The sequence below is a fragment of the Sprattus sprattus genome (assembly GCF_963457725.1).
Source record: "Sprattus sprattus genome assembly, chromosome: 5".
Lineage (NCBI taxonomy): Eukaryota > Metazoa > Chordata > Actinopteri > Clupeiformes > Clupeidae > Sprattus > Sprattus sprattus.
The window spans coordinates 19,307,321-19,327,283 of NC_137924.1; the positions used below are offsets into that span (position 1 = coordinate 19,307,321).

Sequence of the window (19,963 nt, forward strand, 5' to 3'; positions counted from 1 at the left end):
CAGAGAGCGAAAGAAGCACGGCACAGCAAACAAGTTTAACTTGTATGAACAGCGACTGAGCCCAGCTATATAAATAATATTATGCCTGACTGTCATTACTCACCCATAAGTTATTTGCAAGATAGGCTCCTTGAGGCTACTTATTCTCTTCTCTCTCTTCTCTCGCTCTCCCTTTATCCATCAATCAGCTACATAAAGATGAAGAAGCAACACACGGCTTTAAACCAACACATTTTTGAATGTATTAACTGACTTTGTAGAGACATGCTTCTGGCACGTTGGAGGGAACACTTGAGAAAGGCTTGATTGCTAGAACACTGTGGAACACTGATGCAGGAGTCAGGAAAGGTCAAGGCGGAAACAGACTATGCCTCTGCTGCAGGTTTGCACAATTTTTTAAGCTGACAAGCTTTACAGGCTTGCATATTTGTGTTTCCAGTTACCATCATTTGGACATTGCATTCACTTAATTTTTCTCCTACTTTGTCACACAATATAGCCTTAACAGCCTATACGGTTTGTAAATGTCCAAAGGAAGGACTACTGACAGATTATTCAAATATGTTTGAAAATGATCAGGAAGAAACATTACTAGTGATCAGTAAAAACCTAGTTTTCATAATAAAAGTGCACAATTCATGCTTATTTTAATGGGTCTTTCTCATCAAATCTGCAACACACAATAAATAAATTATATTTTCTTGGGTGCTCTCCACACAAATCTTTAAATGTGTCATTAATAATGAAGCAAATAGGGTGAATTTATCCAGTGATAGTCATAATCTCTGTTGGGCAAATAATAATATCTCATTCCAGGTTCACTGATAGGTGTGCCTCCCTTGTGGGTATACTGTCTGGTTCATTTGATTAGCATAAGCTGAAGCATTTTTTCATGTTCTCTTCCACTTTCATGCCTTCCGCTTTAAAGCTGCCAGGTGGATTCTGTGCCAATTGCCCAACTGTCATATCTCTGACAACATCAATGTAAGCCTGCAGGGCACAGAAAGGGAACAGTATCAAGATGAGATCCTCCCTTTAGTTAAACCCTCAGAAACATATGCCTTGTTGTCAGTGGTTTAGTGGTCCCTGGAGAAGTGGGTATACTCTTACTTTTGTATTTTTTTTAAGCAGCCGCATATACCCTGGACTACACCACTGCTGGTTGTGTTCTGGTGTACAAGTGGCCCCTGACGCAGTTTATACAGTACGGGTTAGTAGGTCTCCTGATGGAACTGTACCAAGAAGTTGAAATGTGTCTCTCTACAGAGGTCCCTCTCTCTTTCTCTTTCTCTCTCCGTCTCGCTTTTCTCTGTGACCACAATAACAGGAAGGCGATTGATGACTCTGAAAATAATAGTGCTTCACACCATAATAAACACACAAGTTATCCACAGATAAGGCTTACACTTGTATTGTCAATTATAGTGTGAATTATCATCAGGCAAAATAAAAATGTATATATATATTATCTGGAATACATTTATATAATACATAGAGGGATGTAGAAATATGTTAAATCACTACTGAACATCAAAGCTGCAGTGTTTACATAATTGAAAACACATCAGATAAATGTTTTGTAAAGTGTATGGAATCACTGACACTGACATTCAATCATGTGGTTGCAAATTTGGAATGTATACTGATGCTGTTGATATACTTTTCTAATTTGAAATGGTAGCTGCACACTGTAATTACTTTACAGGTACCAGCCACATGAATGAACAAGTAATAACCTTTTTTGGCAAAAACTACACCTAATCTTTCAAGATGTCTCTCAACAATGATGCAATCGCTTAAGCAGGCAACGTTGAAAGCGAAATGACAGATGTTTTTTTGCTGGTAGTTTTATTACTGCTCAGTTCCCCCCCAACATCAAATCTCTGTTGAAATGTCACCTCTGACCCGACCTCTCCTTTCAGTGTTTCAGTGCCACGAGAAAAGCAGTGTTCTCTCATGTGTTTCCCTTCCTTGAGCCCCTCAGCCACACTAGAGCTGGAAAGTAAACAAAAGTCCCCCGTCCAGCGTTTTTCGACTCCTCCATCCCCCTCTGAGATAGCTCAGCAGTGAGTCATGTTCAGGGATCCTGCGTCTGCTAACATTTCCCACTGCGTGCAAATCATTTCCCTGCAGCCGGGCACAACCGATTTTACTTGCGGTTCTTAAAAAACTGTCTGCGTAATGCTGCAAGTATTTACCCCATACCCTCTACCCTTTAATAAGTAGTTCTGATTTTTATTACGTGCGTTAAGTAAAAGTGAGCAGGGCATTATACTTGAATCCATCCAGGAGTAACTTCTTTGTTGCTCAGTGTATTGTGTGTACCACGCAGAAACACTTTACTGATAAAATCAGCCTGCTAGTGTGAATCAATTGTATTTTGATTAATTTGGCTTAAAGGAACCCATGATGACCAAAAGTCATGTAGAGTTCACTGAGGGAAACTGGTGATAAATGCTTCTTTGGGTGGGCCACGGCCAGCCTCCCCTGCCCCCAAACCTGCTCCCTGTCTAAGAATGTAACAGACGACTTTTGTTTTGTGTTTATGCCCTCGTCTGTCACTGTATACAACCTCTGTGTGACAGGTCTGCTTTGAGGACTTTGCTGAGACTTGCTCTGGCAGTACATTGACAATCAGCTTGGGGGTATTAATCTCTGTTAAAAAGTGGTTGAAACAAATTTTAGGGGTGGAGGTGAGCGCGTTCCTCCGGAGACTTGGGAGGACTGATGGTATCATACCATAGAGGAGGATGGGCATACCACAACCATTCGCAGGGAACTGTGTTCTCTCCCCCAGCTGTGAACACTGCCGATAAAGAATTCATGAAACTAAAGAAAACACAAAACATTAGCATTAGTGTGGAGGAAGAATGTTAAGGAACATGTTTTAAACAGCGGATCATTTGACACTAGCGTGAACGATGCATATACACACAAAGGATGAGTGAAGAGAATATGACTCCAGCAAAAGTTCAAAGGACAGACAGGGAAATGTTCAAGGGAGAAGTTTGTCTCTTTCCGGGGGATGGAAAGTTCGCCACATGTCCGCTACGACAGAAGGTGTTCATATGCGGGCACCCTAGAGAGCCATTTATCAGAGGCCCTTCAGCACACGTGACAGAAACATACCACAGAGCACCCACAGCACACTATACCCGTTGCCATGGGACTGAAATACCCCCCTTAAATCCATGTAGTTTGTAAGATAAACAAAACATAATGCACTACGATCATCTGCTAAAAGGAGTATTTGCCCAAGGAACTAGGAACATCTGTAGTGTTCCTCTATGTATACTATAAAAGACATGCATGCGTGTTACAATTACGGTGCATGTCTATACAACTCACATTTTAGGTTTTGTGTATAAAGTCAATGTATATCATATTTAAAAAACAACAAGCTATGTTATAAACCATTGGCTCCTTAGGAGTAGAAATTACAGTGTCTGGTTTCATATTTTCCTGTATGATTTGTTCTGTCCTTTATTACCCTCAAATCTGTACTCCATTAAAAAAAAAGTCAATGCATTTTGCAGAGCAGCAAAGTCCAGTGAGTGCTTCATCGCAGAGGAAAAAAAGACGGCACCATTGGCAAAGCTCTTCTACCATGTGGAAAAATGTTTAGCGTAAAGGTGATGTTCGGGAACATTACAAGCAGGAGATAGAGAGAAGGGGGTTTTCAACTTGAGGAAATCTCTTTCTGGCTTACATTACCTCAGAGAATTCAGTTAAGTCATGGCCAACACTACACTTACTTCTTCAAACTAGAGCAACTAAAAAACTGTTTCATGCCCCTCCTTTACTCATTTTTGTTTACTCCAATGGTTACAAAAGTAAAGCAAAGCTCCATGTAGGTTTGCACAATGTGACGTTACAATGGAAAATGCTGAAGACAATTATTTGTAAGCCAAGTATTTTGAAGAGAGAGCTAGTCTAGATGATGGAGCAAGAACAGGGCTAGTTGAGAGTTACACTTCATAATGGTGTGTGAGCTCTGGCTGAAGAAATTGTTTATTGCAGTATTTGGCAGCTGTATCCTTGGAGACCCAGACTCTGCTAATTGTTTCCATTCTCAAGGAAGTTCAGTAAACGTAGAAATTATTCAGCAACTGCCATAGGCTTCCATTGCACCCCCCTTTTTTTTTTTAGTTTTTTTTGTTTTTTTACATGTGATTAAATCTGACCAACATGTTGAAGTAATTGATAGTTTTGTCTTTTACACATGACCAGGGGCATTGATGTTGTCAATACAGTTTTGTTGGTTTGCTCTGGCTAGCTGAACATGACATGCATTTTGTCTAAAATATTCAACCATCTCTTCTTAACTTACAATGAAATTAAGTGAGAAATGGCAGGAGAAACACACCATGTGTATAAGTTGCACTGCAGGCTACAACTTAAATTAGGTGTCTCAAAGTCAGGGGTGGATTGAAGACTGCTAATGATTGTGCTTTCTGGAGCTCATGTATCATAGTTCTAGGACCACATCAGTGAGCATGCTCCTCATGTAGCAGCCTACTCTGGGCACAAATAGTTAAAAGAAACTTTTCAAATATGGATTATTCTTCTCTCTCAGTCAGGTCTGGATTTCATCTTGCCACAATTTAAGTGAGTCATGCATGTCTTTGGAACAGACATGCAATGTTTCAAAATAAAGGCGTATGAAGTTCTGGACCCACAACTAAACTTGAGTCTAGAATTGAGGCTTCACTTACTTGTTCTCGGCTCTCACAAGATTTCTGGTGTAACTCAATCTACTCATTGTTGCAATTAATGGCTTTTTTAATCAAAAAAGTGATATAACTCGCTTGAAAATGTATCATTTGGATACTCAGTTACTTATGTCGTGTGAACAGATTTGTTTGCAGTTATTTCGCAATTCCACCTAGGTTGATCAGGTGAATGCTACAGTGCCTGCAGGACAACGACAGTCCTTCAGCTTGCTAGTCAGTAAATAGGTCAAAGGGTACAGATTACCCTGGCCCACAGCCTAGGGGTGGGCCCATTCAAGGGTCTACCATTATATAATGGGTGGGAGAGGAGAGCTGTTTTGCATGGAACATGTGTTTGTTGTGGGTACATGGGAAGTGGTCAGACTGAGAGGGGTGAGATGAGAGAAGGTGAGAGGGAGGAGGTGACAGTCAGGTGGGCAGCAGGGAAGGAGCAAAGTGGAGGATGGAGAAAGGAGACGAGATGATGTGTCCTCAAAGAGCTAACATGTGCCAGAGTTTGTATTTTACTTACTTTTTTTGTAGTAACCTTATATATTAATGCTGTCTTGCTGTGTTCTGTGTACCCTCCTAAACCTGTCTGCTGTGTGTGTGTGTGTGTGTGTGTGTGTGTGTCTCTCTCTCTCTGTGTGTGTGTGTGTGTGTGTGTGTGTGTGTGTGTGTGTGTGTGTGTGTGTGTTGTCAACGATGACAGATTGTGATGTACAATTATAGGGGGGAGGTGAAAATAATCAGGGAATTGGACGAGTCAGTTATTAATTAATATGGGGCAGAGATAAGTGGGGTGAGTGTAAAGATACTCAATGACTCGATTCTAGTAGTCAGTTAGAAGAGCCATTGACTTGGCCATTGCTTACACTTACTGTCATTTTCCCACTATTAACCGCGGTTTATACATTGATTTTGAAAACATTTCTGCAGCCCTGCTGTTAATCCTGGTGGTTCGTAATGTGCACAGTAACTCTGCCAGATACAGCATGCATTGTTCTCTTTCTCTCTCTCTCCCTCTTTCACATACAAAAAACAACATTTTCATTTGTGATTGGAAATGGGGTATTTGTGTGTGTGTGCATGTGGGGAGGGGGTATAGGTGTTGTATTTATGCCCATCCCTACTTCATACAACTTTTAAATGGCTAGTAGCGCTCACACCACAACTACTTGACATGATATAACATTCAATAAACTGCGGGTGCAGTCAATATTCAGGTTTGTTTAATAAAATTAAATGAGATACTGTAATGCGGTTTATGCAGGGTGCGGTTAATAGTCTGGAAAATGTGGTAGGCAAGACTTCCTCTTCCTTAGCCTTGAGGTGTCAACTTCCCAAAAAATGCTATGAGATTTCCACACATAGTAAAACCTCCTAATACCCGCAGATTAGGTTTTTCCCCCGAGGCAATACACTGTCTATATTGCAATGTACCTGAGGCCTCCTGTGTCTTCATCACCTGGTGAAGTCAAACAACACTACAGACATACCCTTAAGGCGCAAGTTAACTAAAGTTGAAGTGCATCGTGCATAGCCTATCCCATTTCAGCACTCCAGATTCAAGCCTTGAGGACAGAACTGTTAAAGTGGTGCTGTTACCTGGATTACTAACGAAGGTGGGTGTAATGGAGGTCAAGGTCAACAAGTAGGTGCCACACATGATAGACTACACATGGCTTTTAGTCTTTTTAGGTTAACATGCTCTGTTTCTCAGGTCCCAGACTGGCCATAGCCAGTGTAGGTACTTACACTTTTGTCATTAAATGTCCTGAAAGGGTTCTATTCCTCTCTTCAGGTTATTTTTGTTTAAAGGTAATTGAACTCTTGGTATTGCACTGTGTACGTTGTTTGCATGTGTGGTGGCCTCCTGTCCTCCTCTCAAAATGGTTTAAGTTGTTTGCATGTGTGGTTGTCTGCTGTCTCCATCTCAAGCTTTTTCTGCGCTTGCTTTTGTTCCCCTTCCTGTTTGCAGGTCATTGGCTTTAACTACACCAGGTGATCTAAATTCTGCTTTTTAGAGGTAGTGGCCATATGGCTACAAGTTTGGGAAGAGCCAAACTCAAGACACTAATCCTGACATTGTCAGCATTAGTGTTGTAACATATTAATTAAAGTAACTTACTGAGAGAGGACTTACTGTCAAATGATGGATTACTCAGTCATGCTTTTACACCATGCCGATGGAGACTGCTGAAGTGTTTTTGACAGTGGTGTTAAATTCCCTCTGCTACAGAAAGAAAGCTGTATGTTTGTCATCAGTAGCTGCTGTTGCTACAGGCAACGCAGGCAATTGCCCTAGGGAGCTAATACTTAAAGGGGTACTTTGGTACACAAGTTTAAAGGAGAATATAAAATAGTTTGATTGCCTTGAGCATAAAATGAGCCAGAACCTCCACTCTAGTTCTTTCTTGTTGCTTCCATTTTTGTGTTTTCTTTTTAAGATGGCCAAGACATTCATCATTTTTGTGGTATAAAACCTTATTGTGGTGATCTAGAGAGTTGGAGACAGTAAAGGGGACTTTACAACCATTTGTACGGCAACTGAAGTCCAGACAGGGTCGTAGTTACACTTATCCCATAACTTTGTTCTAGCCGAAGAGTTCTGTTTTATCAGCTGAACTGTCAACACCTCCATCCTTCCCTTATCACATAGATTTCTGTGTTTCTGGCTGTTCACTGTGGGTAACTTAAGGAACTAGTCAGAGCTTGACTGCAGCTGGAGTCTGCCCAGATGAGAAATTCCTTTGGAAAACTTCACCATTGTGTTAAAGGGGGATGGTTCAGTGCAGAGTTTAATACATTATCAATCTCAATTTTTCAGATGGAAGTGTTTTCATTCTGTACTCTGCCAAAGAGGGGGGGGGGGGGGGGGGGGGTACAACAAAAGTAAGACATCTGATCCACCTCATAACCATTCCTAGGTTAGTTGTATAACATTTTATTACTTCACAATTAGTTAAACTACCACCCATGGTTGTTTGAATTACTGTGAGATGAGATGAGACTGTGAAAAAAGATGGCGGACCAAACTCTGTATATGGTCGTATTTGTCCATAAAAGTAATTTGTTTGACTTTTTTTTGTAAGATTTATTTAAAGTTATCAATAAATAGACACTAAACCTCGTTATTGTAACTGAAAAATAAGTCTGAGGGGATTTGCGAGGTGCCTGAGCCTACTATCTAATGTTAGCTACTACCCGCATGCTACTACCCGCAAGGTAAACAGCATGGGTTGGACAAATCACAGCCCTGGGGTCTCCGTGGGCTCTCCGTCATTTCGACGGATAGTTACAAAATTTGGGAGGTGCACGTCAGGGCACGGAGAGGTTCTCGGAGAGGGTTCGCAACGAAGAAGAGTCCTCTGCACGTCTGCGTAAATGGACAACCATAAATTGGGCGTAAAGCTGACATTTACTCAGTCAGGCTGATCACAAAACTTCACAAAGACGAGCTCCATATGGAGATGAAACTACTTTACTACTTTTACCAACTGAGCTGAAATGAAATGTTTAGAGTGGAGGTATGTAAGGTATACACAACTTGTTGATGCGAGGTAGCAGTCCAAACTATCTTTCTAGTGGATCTATCAATGTATGGTTCCTTCACCTTTACATGGATGAATTGTTGTCATCTTTTACTGAAGTAAATATGAAGGTTCCCCCCCCTCTTCAAGTGTACAATTAGTGGATCTTACTTTCAAGTTCAAGACAATCTGAGATTTGCGGTGAGCTCCTCAGCATTACCAGACAGTGTGCAGACAAGCTAGGAACAGGAGGCTATGATTCATCCTAGTCTCTGCTCGTGCAGCTTTTACCTTCCTTCTGGCTACATTTTGCCGATGATCCAATCCGTGGCAGGCCAGTTAAGCAGCATTACAAAAAGTCTGCCATTCCCCCTCCCTTCCTCCGGTGAATATAAAACTGATCGTTGCAGGGCTCTGGTGCAGAGAGGTTTGGATTGGCCAGCAGCCTCGCCATTTATGGGCAGGGCAAGGGGAGAACAGCTGCCTTTCTCCTCTACCTCTCTCGGAGTCTCCCATGCTGCTGTCTGATGGAAAGTAAATCACCTGATTCTGTTAGCACTCACAGAACATGGGTCACAGCTGTTTCCTCTTGTTTCTCCCATTTGTTCCCGAAGACACACAGAGTCTGAGCTAAGATACCCAAATAGAATACTATGGGCTCTACATTTCACCAAAAAACATTACAGATTGAAATCCTATATTGGATTTTAAAAGCTGATATCCCACTGAAAGCATCACTGTTAAAGAAGCAATGGGAGAGTTCTATTCCAAAACTACTAAGCTAACTACCTAAAAGGTGAGCAAAAACCTTGCAAACACCACCAACAGCCCAGCTGAAACTTACCAACTGACTAACTGGTGTATTTTGGCAGAATAGCTGGCAATGTCATGCTGTGAAAGCTTTTCTTCCTGGCTGGAAAACAGAATGGCATCGGGCATATCTTGAATGGCTAGTGAGAAAGACACAAGTGCTACACATGACCATATGCTATCAAAATTAATTTGAGGATGGTATCAAAACTAGTTGCCTATAAAACCATGCCTCAAAAAGTGTGAAATTGTTGCATAGTGTTACATTAACACTTAACTTATGTACGATAGTGGATCTTGAACGTTTATATTACGTGATATTAAATTTAACATTTATCATGGTAGCAGACAGAAAAAAATAAATTTAATAACATCACTATAAGTTATTATTTATTAATTAATAGTGTACGTAAGCATATATTGTATGTCTATTAAATTATTGATTTCCAGTCCTTACCCCGCTTAACCATGGCAGGGTGCCAGTTAAGCCAATGTAAAAATAGTTTAGGTATAGGCTGGTCCTTATACATTTTCATGTTGATTACATTCCCCTGTTTATCTTGTGGTGATTGAGTATCTTGCAATATTATAACGTGACAGAGTTCAAATAAAGTGCACTCGGTTCCCCCCCCCCCCCCCCCCCCCCCCACAATTCAGCATAAAGAAGTTTTGTGACAGCACAGAAGCAAGCCATTTCCTTAACGAGTGCAGATACTAGATCAATGAAAGCAATGCAGAGCAAAGCAAAATGTGCCTCCCCAGGTGTGCAGATGGAGTTGTAGGAATAGCGGGTTACTGAAACCCATGTCTCAGATAGTTGTGGAAAAAATTATACATTTTTAGATATGGGCTATTGTTAACATACATAGCATAATATGACTGTGTGACCCTCACTAAATTGTGGCTTGTTTTCTGTTAACCACAGGAAACCCGCCTGAAACTCTGTTAATCACAAAGTGTGCACAGTCACTCAGCAAAAGGCCGGTTTTGAGCTCTGTCCAAAATAACTGTCAACACCCCCATAACCCTCAAGCTCTGGTCATCCAATCAGAGGGCAGATTGTGATCTGTATCAAACATGCATGTCATCTCCTCCCCCAAAGACAAGCTCAGGCAAAAAATTCACCCCTTATAGAACTCATTCAACACACATAATCCAAGACTCATTAATGTAATCAAATACTCTGCGGAATGCCTCTTTTAGGAAGTATTTAGCGTATGATTTAGTATTTTAGTTATACAGGCCTTATATTCAAGTAATTATTAGATTATTTCACACTTATACGTGTTTTCTGATTAGGAGGCTGCAATTTGATGTAACATGAGACAACTGACATGTAGTAACACATTGGTGCTAAATAAAAATTCCTTATGTTCTCTAAGAGCTCCATTATGTTGGTCATTACAAGCCACACACCCCTTTGGAATCCAATGCTGAGTAGCTGTGCTGACTGTAAGCTGATTCGCTGAAATGATTTACAGTACACACATCCATTAGACTCTTGGATGTGCACACCTCTTCGGAGGAGGTGTGATGACTGGCCTTTCAACATACATTTAAATGATTCATTCTAGTCCAGTTTGATCCAACATTGTGGTTTTACCCATTTTTTTTCTGGTGCAGTTTCATCATTGCGACAGAACTCTCATTTAGACACTTACATCCACTTACATTTTAAAGTAGTCACAGTTCTTGCAGAAGATACAGTTTTTTTCACATTTGTGCATGCCTTGGTAATTTGATTATTGCTTGTTGCTCGTTAGTGTATCTGTGATGTAATTGGCCTGACTAAGTTGACGTTGACGGACATCATATATATGAGCTCACAGTGTTACACTGGAAGACCATTGTGAGATGTTTGTTGTAAAAAGTTCTTTAAATAAGGACACTTTTGTAAAGGCTGCTGATGTTGAGAGAGGTCTGATGAAGTCCAGGGATTGTGGGAGAAAGCATTTTTGTGACATGCTGGAAGACAAATGGGAGCTCTATAATACATGTTGCACAGCGCACACTAAACACTTTTAGTTTTCTTTAACATGAAACCTCTCAACAACAGGTGAGCATTTGTGTGGTTGTGCTGGACACAGAAACAAACAAGTTTTACTGTTGCAAAGCCAGGTGGACATAGCTTTACTTGAAATGATGCGTAACTTGAGACACTCCTTCTATTGTATATAAGAAGTAACGCCAAATATATGCTTGATCTCCATTCGTTTCGTAAATGTTAATGTTTGTCATGGGTATTATATCAACAAGAACATCTGCTACGCATGTGAGAGGTGTGCTATGAAATCCTTGAAAGTTCACAAACTTAGTAAACAATAGGAACATTACACCCTATATTCTCAACAGTCAGGATTGATTAAAGTGACCATGGACTCATTAAAGAATAAAATAAGAATTTTGTCTCAATTTTACATGAACAAAAATCGCTGATTCCACAACCTTCCCCAAAATGAAGACAGCTGTAGTATAAAATCTATTCTTGTTCGCTCATAAAAAGTGCCTTTCAGTGAGATTGGTGCCGTTAAGCCACTAATAAAATCTCAGTTTACGGTCTTGCTAGGCAACCAACACTGAAAAAAAGCACTTCCATTAAAAAAAACCTTATCTTAAGGTTATCTTCTCGTTCTCTTCTTTTTCTTTCTCCCAAAACCAACTTTTTTTCCGTTCAGCAGTTTTTCTAAAACACCAACAAGCTGTGAAGGAAGTTTCATTATAGAGAAGAGACGTGTGGACAAGGGTGTAGTTTCTCAGAGCAACAACTGTCTGTGACTGGATGATTATGAGAGAGCACTGACAAAAGGGGCTGGAAAATTAGGGCTGCCAGCATTCTTCTTATTTAAAGCTGTAACTACAAAAAAGTGCTCTCAGAGGCTGGGCTGGGCTGGGTCTTGTTGCAGCTAGTGGGAGAGGAGTAGTCTGCCTACATGGTGAAGCGATAACTTGGACCCTTTCATCCTCCTTTTTTCACCCATTTTGCACATAAGGAAGGCTCATGTCTTGGCCATAGACATGATGGGCTTCATGCAAACTAGGATTTTCTTATTTCTGGCTTTCTTTCTGGTACAAGAGCTGATTGTGAAATGCCAAGACACCAGTGGTAAGTTCAACACTGTTTGTTTTTACAGTTAATTGTGCTGATGGCTTGTGGATATTGGTAAATTGCTGCTGTTAGAGATGGACAGTGATGAAGCTAACCTCGGCATGTTTGGCACAGGCAGTTGTTTGATGTTTTAAGATAAGATGAAGGAGCCTCACATTTTATACAGCATATGGTTTAGATTTAGTTCAGTTGTTTAAATGTATTTTTAAAGTTAAAGAAATCTTGCTTTTGAAGTTTAATGTAGAGGGGAAATAATTTGAACTCCAACAGTCCCATCAGTAAGAGATCTGCTGTATTGCAATTGTCTAACATGATACTGGACTTTTGTGTTAGAGGTTTTGACTCCTGTTGAAATATTTCTATTAAACATCTTTCAGTAAAGGCTTTTGTACTAAACATGTCACAAGGGCAATGTTGATGTGAATTGCCCCTAGGGGGTGCAAATTAGTGCTAATGAGACTAATTGTGTCCTTTTGTGTCTTCATTTGTGGCTGATTGCTGGTGATGTCACCTTTAGGGGTAACACAAACATGTGAAACATGAGGGGGCTCCTATAGAGGCCATGCTTCAACCACACCTCTATTGTCAGACTATAAGCTTCATTAAGTGTTACCCGCATCCAGATTTCCCCCCCCAGCACTTTCCTCAGACACATCTGCCGAGTCCATTTCATCAGGACTCACGCTTCTTTGAGGGGAACACAGCTTGCATGCCTAATGCAGGGCAGATGTAGGGGGAGGGGTGGTGGTGGGGGGTGGGTGGAAGTGAGACCTGCAAGTCTCAGTGAGATAGATTGCCTGAGTGAACTGAGGAGAAAGCAGTCCAGACACACCTGAGCACAATTATTTCAGCCAAGCAATGTTTTCCTTAACTCTTTTTAACGGGGTGACATCATTTTTTCCCTTAAAATGAGGTCACCGGGGACTGTCTGAGCCTTTGGCAATGTAGGGAATTTCTTTGTTTGCCTTTTTTTATCACTCCTTCTCTACCTCTGCCTTTTGTCACTGCTTCTTTAACAAATGTTTGGAATTGCCTAAAATTGACAATACGATCAGCAAAGTTCTTCATACAAGTGATATCACAGGAGATCACCTCATATGAAACTCACCTATGTTTTACTTTTGGGAAACATGCACTGGCAAACAGAGACACCTTGTGGCGTAGCTGCATACTGCAGAAGCTGTGATGGTCTCTGTTTTGCATTGCTTACAAGTTTAGTCCTAGCTATTTATATAAGAAGAAAAACAAGTTCAAGACATTACAGCAGTTTTCTTTTAACAGATATTAACACAGAAGTGTATATGATAAAGTGCTGTCTTAACAAATGGATGCCCTTGAAATAAAATGCCAGTAAACTACATATGCCTTTAAGATTACAAGTTTGCCTTTACTCCACTTTGCTGAAACTAGAACTACCATATAAGTACATCCTTGAAGGCATGCTGTGGAGGAAAGAACCTACAGTGACCAGTGATCAAGCAATACTTGGCATAACGGAATTTAATGACTATACTTGTTTGTATAGTTTTGCAGAACCTCCCTGCACAGGCCGGACAAAGGCATTCCATGGATTATTTGCATGATCTACAATAGATGCTGTTCATGGAGTCAGGGGAGCTGTTTGACAGTTTGGCCCTTCACTGTGCTAGGCTTCCAAAGCGACTGTTGGAACTTGTCAAATCCGTAAAAGAACTGAGATTTGGTGTTGACTAGTGCAGGCTGGTGATTTTGCAAAGCTGTTGATAGAAATTCTTGACACACCCAACCATGGAAACGAAGAACATGCTTCCTCTCTGTGGAAATCGGGTCTTGCCTTGTCTCTGGCAGATGTGTTACTGAAACAATAGATTTTCTTTAGGCGTAAAAGCTAACTTGAAGAGTTCTAATTGTGCTATTTATCTGGAGCTTTTAAAGAGTCTTCAATCTGCCGTCTTAGAACCCAAGGGGAGCAGTTGTACAACCAATCTAGAGCCCCAAAGACCAAATTTGGAAAATACATAGGTTTTCCTATGTGAGCAAGCAGAATTGGTCTTTTGAAGGTTTAGGACAGCACATTTCTCCCTAGAGTGTATTATAAATATATTTGAATACGTTAAGTCACTGGCAGAGAAAGCCAACACGTCGGGTTTCTTTCTCCAAACATGGCGCCTGAAAGTTGAGTATGGTTGCATGTTGATGTCAGTGAATAATGGAAAGCAGCTGTTAATGCTGGAACACTACTGTAATATGTATGCAAAGAAAGGACATATTGTCTGACAAAGAAATAGTAGTTTTAGGGTGTTTGCTATGAATAGATTGTCTCGCCTTCTGTAATTGGGTGTGTTCTGGTGGAATCAGGATAAGACATAACATGAAAGGATTCATGAAGGTGAAAAAGTCTAAACTTAAAATGAATGATTAACTTGACTGAACAACTGTAAGTTGCCAAGCACAGCTAACAGACATGCTACATGCTGGTGAGGAATCAGTGCTGAGGGCAAGTAACCTTTCAAAAGGGAGTTCATGTTCAGCGTTGTAGACTAGGGAACCCATGCCTGAGTGCGTGTGAACAAAACCGCCCACCAGGTTCACGTCCCCCACAATCCTGGAGCAGTTGTAAAACATCCCCACAGATGGCACTTTTAACTTCAAAGACTCCAAACACTTAACACTGTGTTCACTTAGTCCGCTAAATGCTTTTATAGACAAGGCAGTGGGAAAGTGTATTCAAAAGCATGTTATAATGTGTAAAATGCTTTGGCAAATGTTTTGTTTTTTATATGGAAATTCATCTGTTGCTTTTAATCCATGGCTACAGCCAGTGTTACATGGAACGGAACATTTAACTGTGACAATTAACTTGTTTCTGTTGCCAGATCAAATCTGCATACATAAATAAACAGCTACATTTCTAACAAAGCTCTCCGAATGTCAAAATATGTGAACCCTGCCAGGTCCACAAGACAGCTTTGATGGAAAACATGTGGTGCATTTTTGTGCCATGACCAGATTACACGCCTCTTTGCTCCCCATGTAAAACAAGGGAAATCAACCTTTACCTGAACCACAATTTAAAACACACAACTTCAGTAGTCATATATGATTCCATGAAGATGGACCTTGATGTATCGATGGGGCAGACATTTTAGTTGATGGTTTTTTTGAATACCGCATGTGGTCATGAGACAGCTCCATGGGAACTACCAATAAAGTAAATTATGGCAGTCAGCAAATGTGGAGCACTAGATGACTACCAGATGCTAAAATGGTTGCTCTGGCAGTATTTGTAAAATATTAGAACAAATCTTGGCCGAAACACAGCATTGGAGGAAGTCATATAGCTGATGTAAGACATAATGTGTCAGTGAACATCTCAAGGTTAGAGGACATGGAAAATGTGGACACGTGGGTATTTAGCCTGCGGAGACATTAGCTTTCGCCTTCTCCCCCTCTCTCTTCCTCTTCTTGGAAGTCATGAAGAAAAAAATCTGCCATTTTAAGATGGGCAATTTAGCCTTCTCGTGTGTCAGGGGTAACTTTGTGGGGCACTTCCCTCCAAGTCTGCTCTGTAATCCTAACAACCTGATGCGGTTGGGAGGTGAAGAGGTTGAAAAAACCTGAAAACATGAGGAACACACAGGTGGACCGCAAGAGCTCCGCACAGTGTCCTGCTGAGCACAGTGTTTAAGTCACACGGGTTTACACAGCTGGTTTCGTTTTTTTTTGTCAGCCTCCGGCCCCTGGATTGCCTTATTTGTGGTTGGCTGTTTACGTACCCGTAATGTTCTGACATCCATATTTCACTATGACCACATTAATCAGCATGTGATTGGTTATATTCTCCATGTGAGATGAGCCATCACATATCATTAAGGACAAAGAGTCAAGTTAATTTGGCTGATGGTACATCAATGCAGTATTTGAAATGTGGATGGTTGGTGTGTTTCTGAGAAAGGATTAAGCGTCTTGTTCATGTTTTAGAAGGGAAGCCCTGAATAACTCCCTTGCTCTGCCTGAATGTGGCTGAGTAGTTGTCCAAGGAGAGTATGAAGTGCAGATTACTGCTTGTTTGAAAAGGGAAAATTCAAACATTACTAAAGAAATGGTGGACTCAATTAGAGCATTTAGCTGTTGAACGCGATTGCAATCTAATGGCAGTCAGTCACAGTGGTTTAATTGATCTCCATTCATGTCTCTTTTGATTCTCCTCAAATAAAATGTGCGGTGGAAAGAGTTTTAAAGAAATAACTTTTATAGTCAATGCTCTTGACAGTTAATCACTTCCTCATTGACGTTGTAAATAAGGAGGCTACAACTAACTTATTAATATCAGAGCGACGTAATATTAATAATAATAATAATAATGGAGAATCTGTTGCTATGGATACAGATAAGTTAACCTTATCCCACTGGACTCAATTCTGTTGATACTGTAAGTATTTAAAATGTTTCTTAACCCTGACACACAGATACATTTTGGTATTGCTGTAGGATAAATTGTGATGTTGATCTTGGATGTTGATCAAAGTACTTTCATGATTTAAAGCATTCCATAAGACTTTTGAATTCTGCCAATATCCAATAAAAAGCAGTCCATTGATGTCCAATAGAATTACATCTGTTATCAGAATGGGGCATGTGAACTTAGTCTGAAAAGGCACCCCTTCTATATATAACTTTAATATATTACAAAGGCCAAGTAGTTGTTCTGGCTGGGTTTTGTCCGGGCCAAATACCAAAGTTAAAACAGAACATTTTCAACATGCATCTTATATCCCTACGGTCTCTTATGGAGGTCTGCATCACATTACCTTGGTACCTCACACTGTTTTCAGTGTCTCAAAGGCACATGTAACCAGTCTTTCAATCATCTGGTTCACTTACCCTTTGCTCTGCTGGGACAGCACTTTACCTAAACGATATGTGTATGCTCTGAATGTTGAGAGATGGGTAAAGTTGATACATTAAATCGATTTTATTTAGAAAAGGTAGAGCCCGGCGAGACAGAAGACAGAAACTCAAAACTTGGTGTTTTGTCTGAATCTGTTCTCCAGTGATTTGTAAAAGCCTGTTGTATCAACAAATGCACACATCTAGACCTAGACTGTATCCAGGCCTATATCATTGGAACTCTTGAGCTTGCAAAACATTCATGCTCTGCATTTGTGAAAACCAGTTGCAGTTGCTGTGTGGTTGATTTTGACCCTCTTGTCACACATATAGCTTCATGGATGTATTGCTTTTCAGTTACAGTATGTCAAATGTTCTTTGTTTTAGGAATCTGAAGTAGGATTTTAGATTATATGATTTTAGACTTGTCGGTGTAAACTTCCTTGCACATGAAGAATCCGTTGATCTGTCTGTCAAGACTAGTTCAGTTAGCTTGTGTTGCAACCTCCTTCAGAGTACATCTTTCCCAGTGGAGGCTAGGCTATGCCTTACTGAGAGGCTGGGAAATATGTCATCTGACTCTGAGAAAAAAATGCTTAAAATGAAAGTGCTTGACTATCCAGAGAGAGCTGGACAAGAGAGTAGGTCATTAAGTGTCAGCCCCGCAGTACTGAAGGACTTTGTTGTGAGTCACACACCCACTGGTGTTCTCTCTCAGTGCCAGCGCATGGATGCCACCACGTAAGAGTCATGAGACCGGCTTCAATAAAGCCAAAGACCAAATTCAATATTTGCATAGAAGGAATCTCTGTGATTCAGGTTTCCAATCTGATCTGGCAAAATCACATTGGTTTGTCCATTTTAGTTTTTTCAAATTTTTAGTGTTTCCATATGTGTTCCATCAGTGCTTCATGTTTTTTTTTTTGCATGATATAAAAGCCATAAAAATGGAAGCAAAATCTAGACCATGTGGACACTTTGTGTATAAAGTCAATTCTGAAGCCTAAAAATGTTGGTTTTGTGGGTTTAAGGTTGTGGATTTGATTTCCCTGTGGCAATCTGCTATGTTGCTAGCGAGACAGGAGTCATGTAAATAAGCCTAGCACAGACTCCGACACGCTGTTCATGCAGACAGTGCTATCTGCATTGCAGGATGTCTCGTCACAGAGGAATTTCCTCTGGACAAGACGATGTTTGGTTTTAAGGTTTAACTAATGTCAATGTCAACTGCTCTGTTCATACCAGTATACAAGACTATACAAACTATCGCAGAGCACAAAGGCATATTTCCACATCTGTTCGACAGACATTTGTTTGATCATTTCCCTTAGCAAGTACAACTGAGAAAAAAATTCCAATGCAACCAATAGCCTACTTTTGCAGGTATCTTTGCTCATTATGTGGTTTATATTCAACCCTATACCATCCCAAGGCTGTCTTACTGTTAAAAAAGTAAGAATTCTTTGGACCTTCCATATTTAAGATGTTTTAATCACTGTACAGAGAGGCTGTTTTTGTGTCACTGTTGACATGAATTCAGTATGGTTCAAAACACCATTTCAACATTTCATGAACATGCTGCTCTTAGCATTTTCTACTGCAGCAAAGTACTTTATTTTTTTTAATGAATTTTCCTTTTAAATGTTGCGAAAGTATTACACTTGCAATAAGCCTGCCCTGCAGTTGTGATAACTAAAGCGCACTAATTCAGTGAATCCGGGGGAAGGCTTAATGGAGCAGAGTCTAGCCAAGCCAGCTGCTGATGACTGTTTGGAAAAGAATGTGATAGCTCTTTAAAGGAGGATGGCCTCTCTTTGCAAGTGTCCAGGCCAATGTTAAAAAACATCTAAGCCACATCACTCTCTGTGTGTTGAGGTGCTTTTTTGAGGAGCAGATACAGTGTACAGTCGGTTTTGATGTGCTACAGTAATATGGGCCTAACCGATCACCTATCTTGAGCAATTGAGTTTCCCCAAGTTGCTGTTCATAGGTCGCCAGTCGATAGTTTCTGGTTTGAGTGCACTTCAAATTACACTGGTGACGTAAACTTATAACTAGTAAGCAAAATTGTTGTGGTGATAGGTGTCTTCTCTCTCCGTCTTTACTTCGCTGCATTGCCTTTCATTTGTGAAAAACAAGCTCTATTTAAATTAGCTTATTTTTGATTGCATCACTGGCCTCAGCCTTTTCCCATTGCCAACAGTTACCCACTTTATTGCTGCAAATTGCAAACTCTCACTGAAAGTGAATGGCAGTCAGTGTCACTCTGACACTCCAGTTTACCATTGTAACATTGAGTAGATGACAGAAACCTTTAGCATGCGTCGTAATTCTTAGTGTTAATTAATTTTAAATGTAACAATTATGTAGCTGTTTGACCCAAACTACTGTTTTTTGTTGTGTGCACTTCAAAATGTGAGTTTCACACTTTAAAATTGTCTATGTGTTCTTACATTCATCTCATCAGCTGATCAATTATATGATAATTTTTTAGTAACGTTATGCAGAAGTTTCGTACATGCGACAGCCAAAGCCTCTTTTATTCAACATAATTTAAGAACCAATAAACTTCAAAGGGGGTCACCAGGTAACAAAGTGATAAATTACGTAGCTTCCCTGAGGCCATAGAAAGGTGATGTCACTGAACCAGAGCAGGGCAATTTGGGCCATCACCCTGACAGGGGGCCCCATGAAGAGGCTTTGTGCTCCCCGAGCTCCTCAATCACAACGCTCTGCCCTAATCTCAAACAGACTCAAGCAGAAATTAAAAACAGGTTAAATCAACCATAAACAGTGCTTGCGGAAAAAAAATTAAACAGCTGCAAAAGACTGCCTACTGGTGTGGCTATTCTAGGAAGTGCATTTAACAAAAGGTTTGTGAAGTTACAGGTTTTTGCAGAGGTTTTAATGGTCCCAGAACTGAAGTTGGACTA

General features: G+C 40.4%; 1 protein-coding gene across 2 annotated transcripts in view; it reads left to right on the forward strand.

Moving 5' to 3' along the window:
* Positions 1–11,941: 11,941 nt before the first annotated feature.
* Positions 11,942–19,963, forward strand: part of col5a2a (collagen, type V, alpha 2a) — a 32,364-nt gene continuing 24,342 nt past the window's right edge. For both annotated transcript variants that reach the window (XM_080839077.1, XM_080839078.1), the window contains exon 1: positions 11,942–12,158. In XM_080839077.1, the coding sequence (XP_080695203.1) occupies positions 12,071–12,158 (88 nt within the window). In that variant the 5' untranslated portion in view covers positions 11,942–12,070. The remainder of the gene's footprint in view (positions 12,159–19,963) is intronic.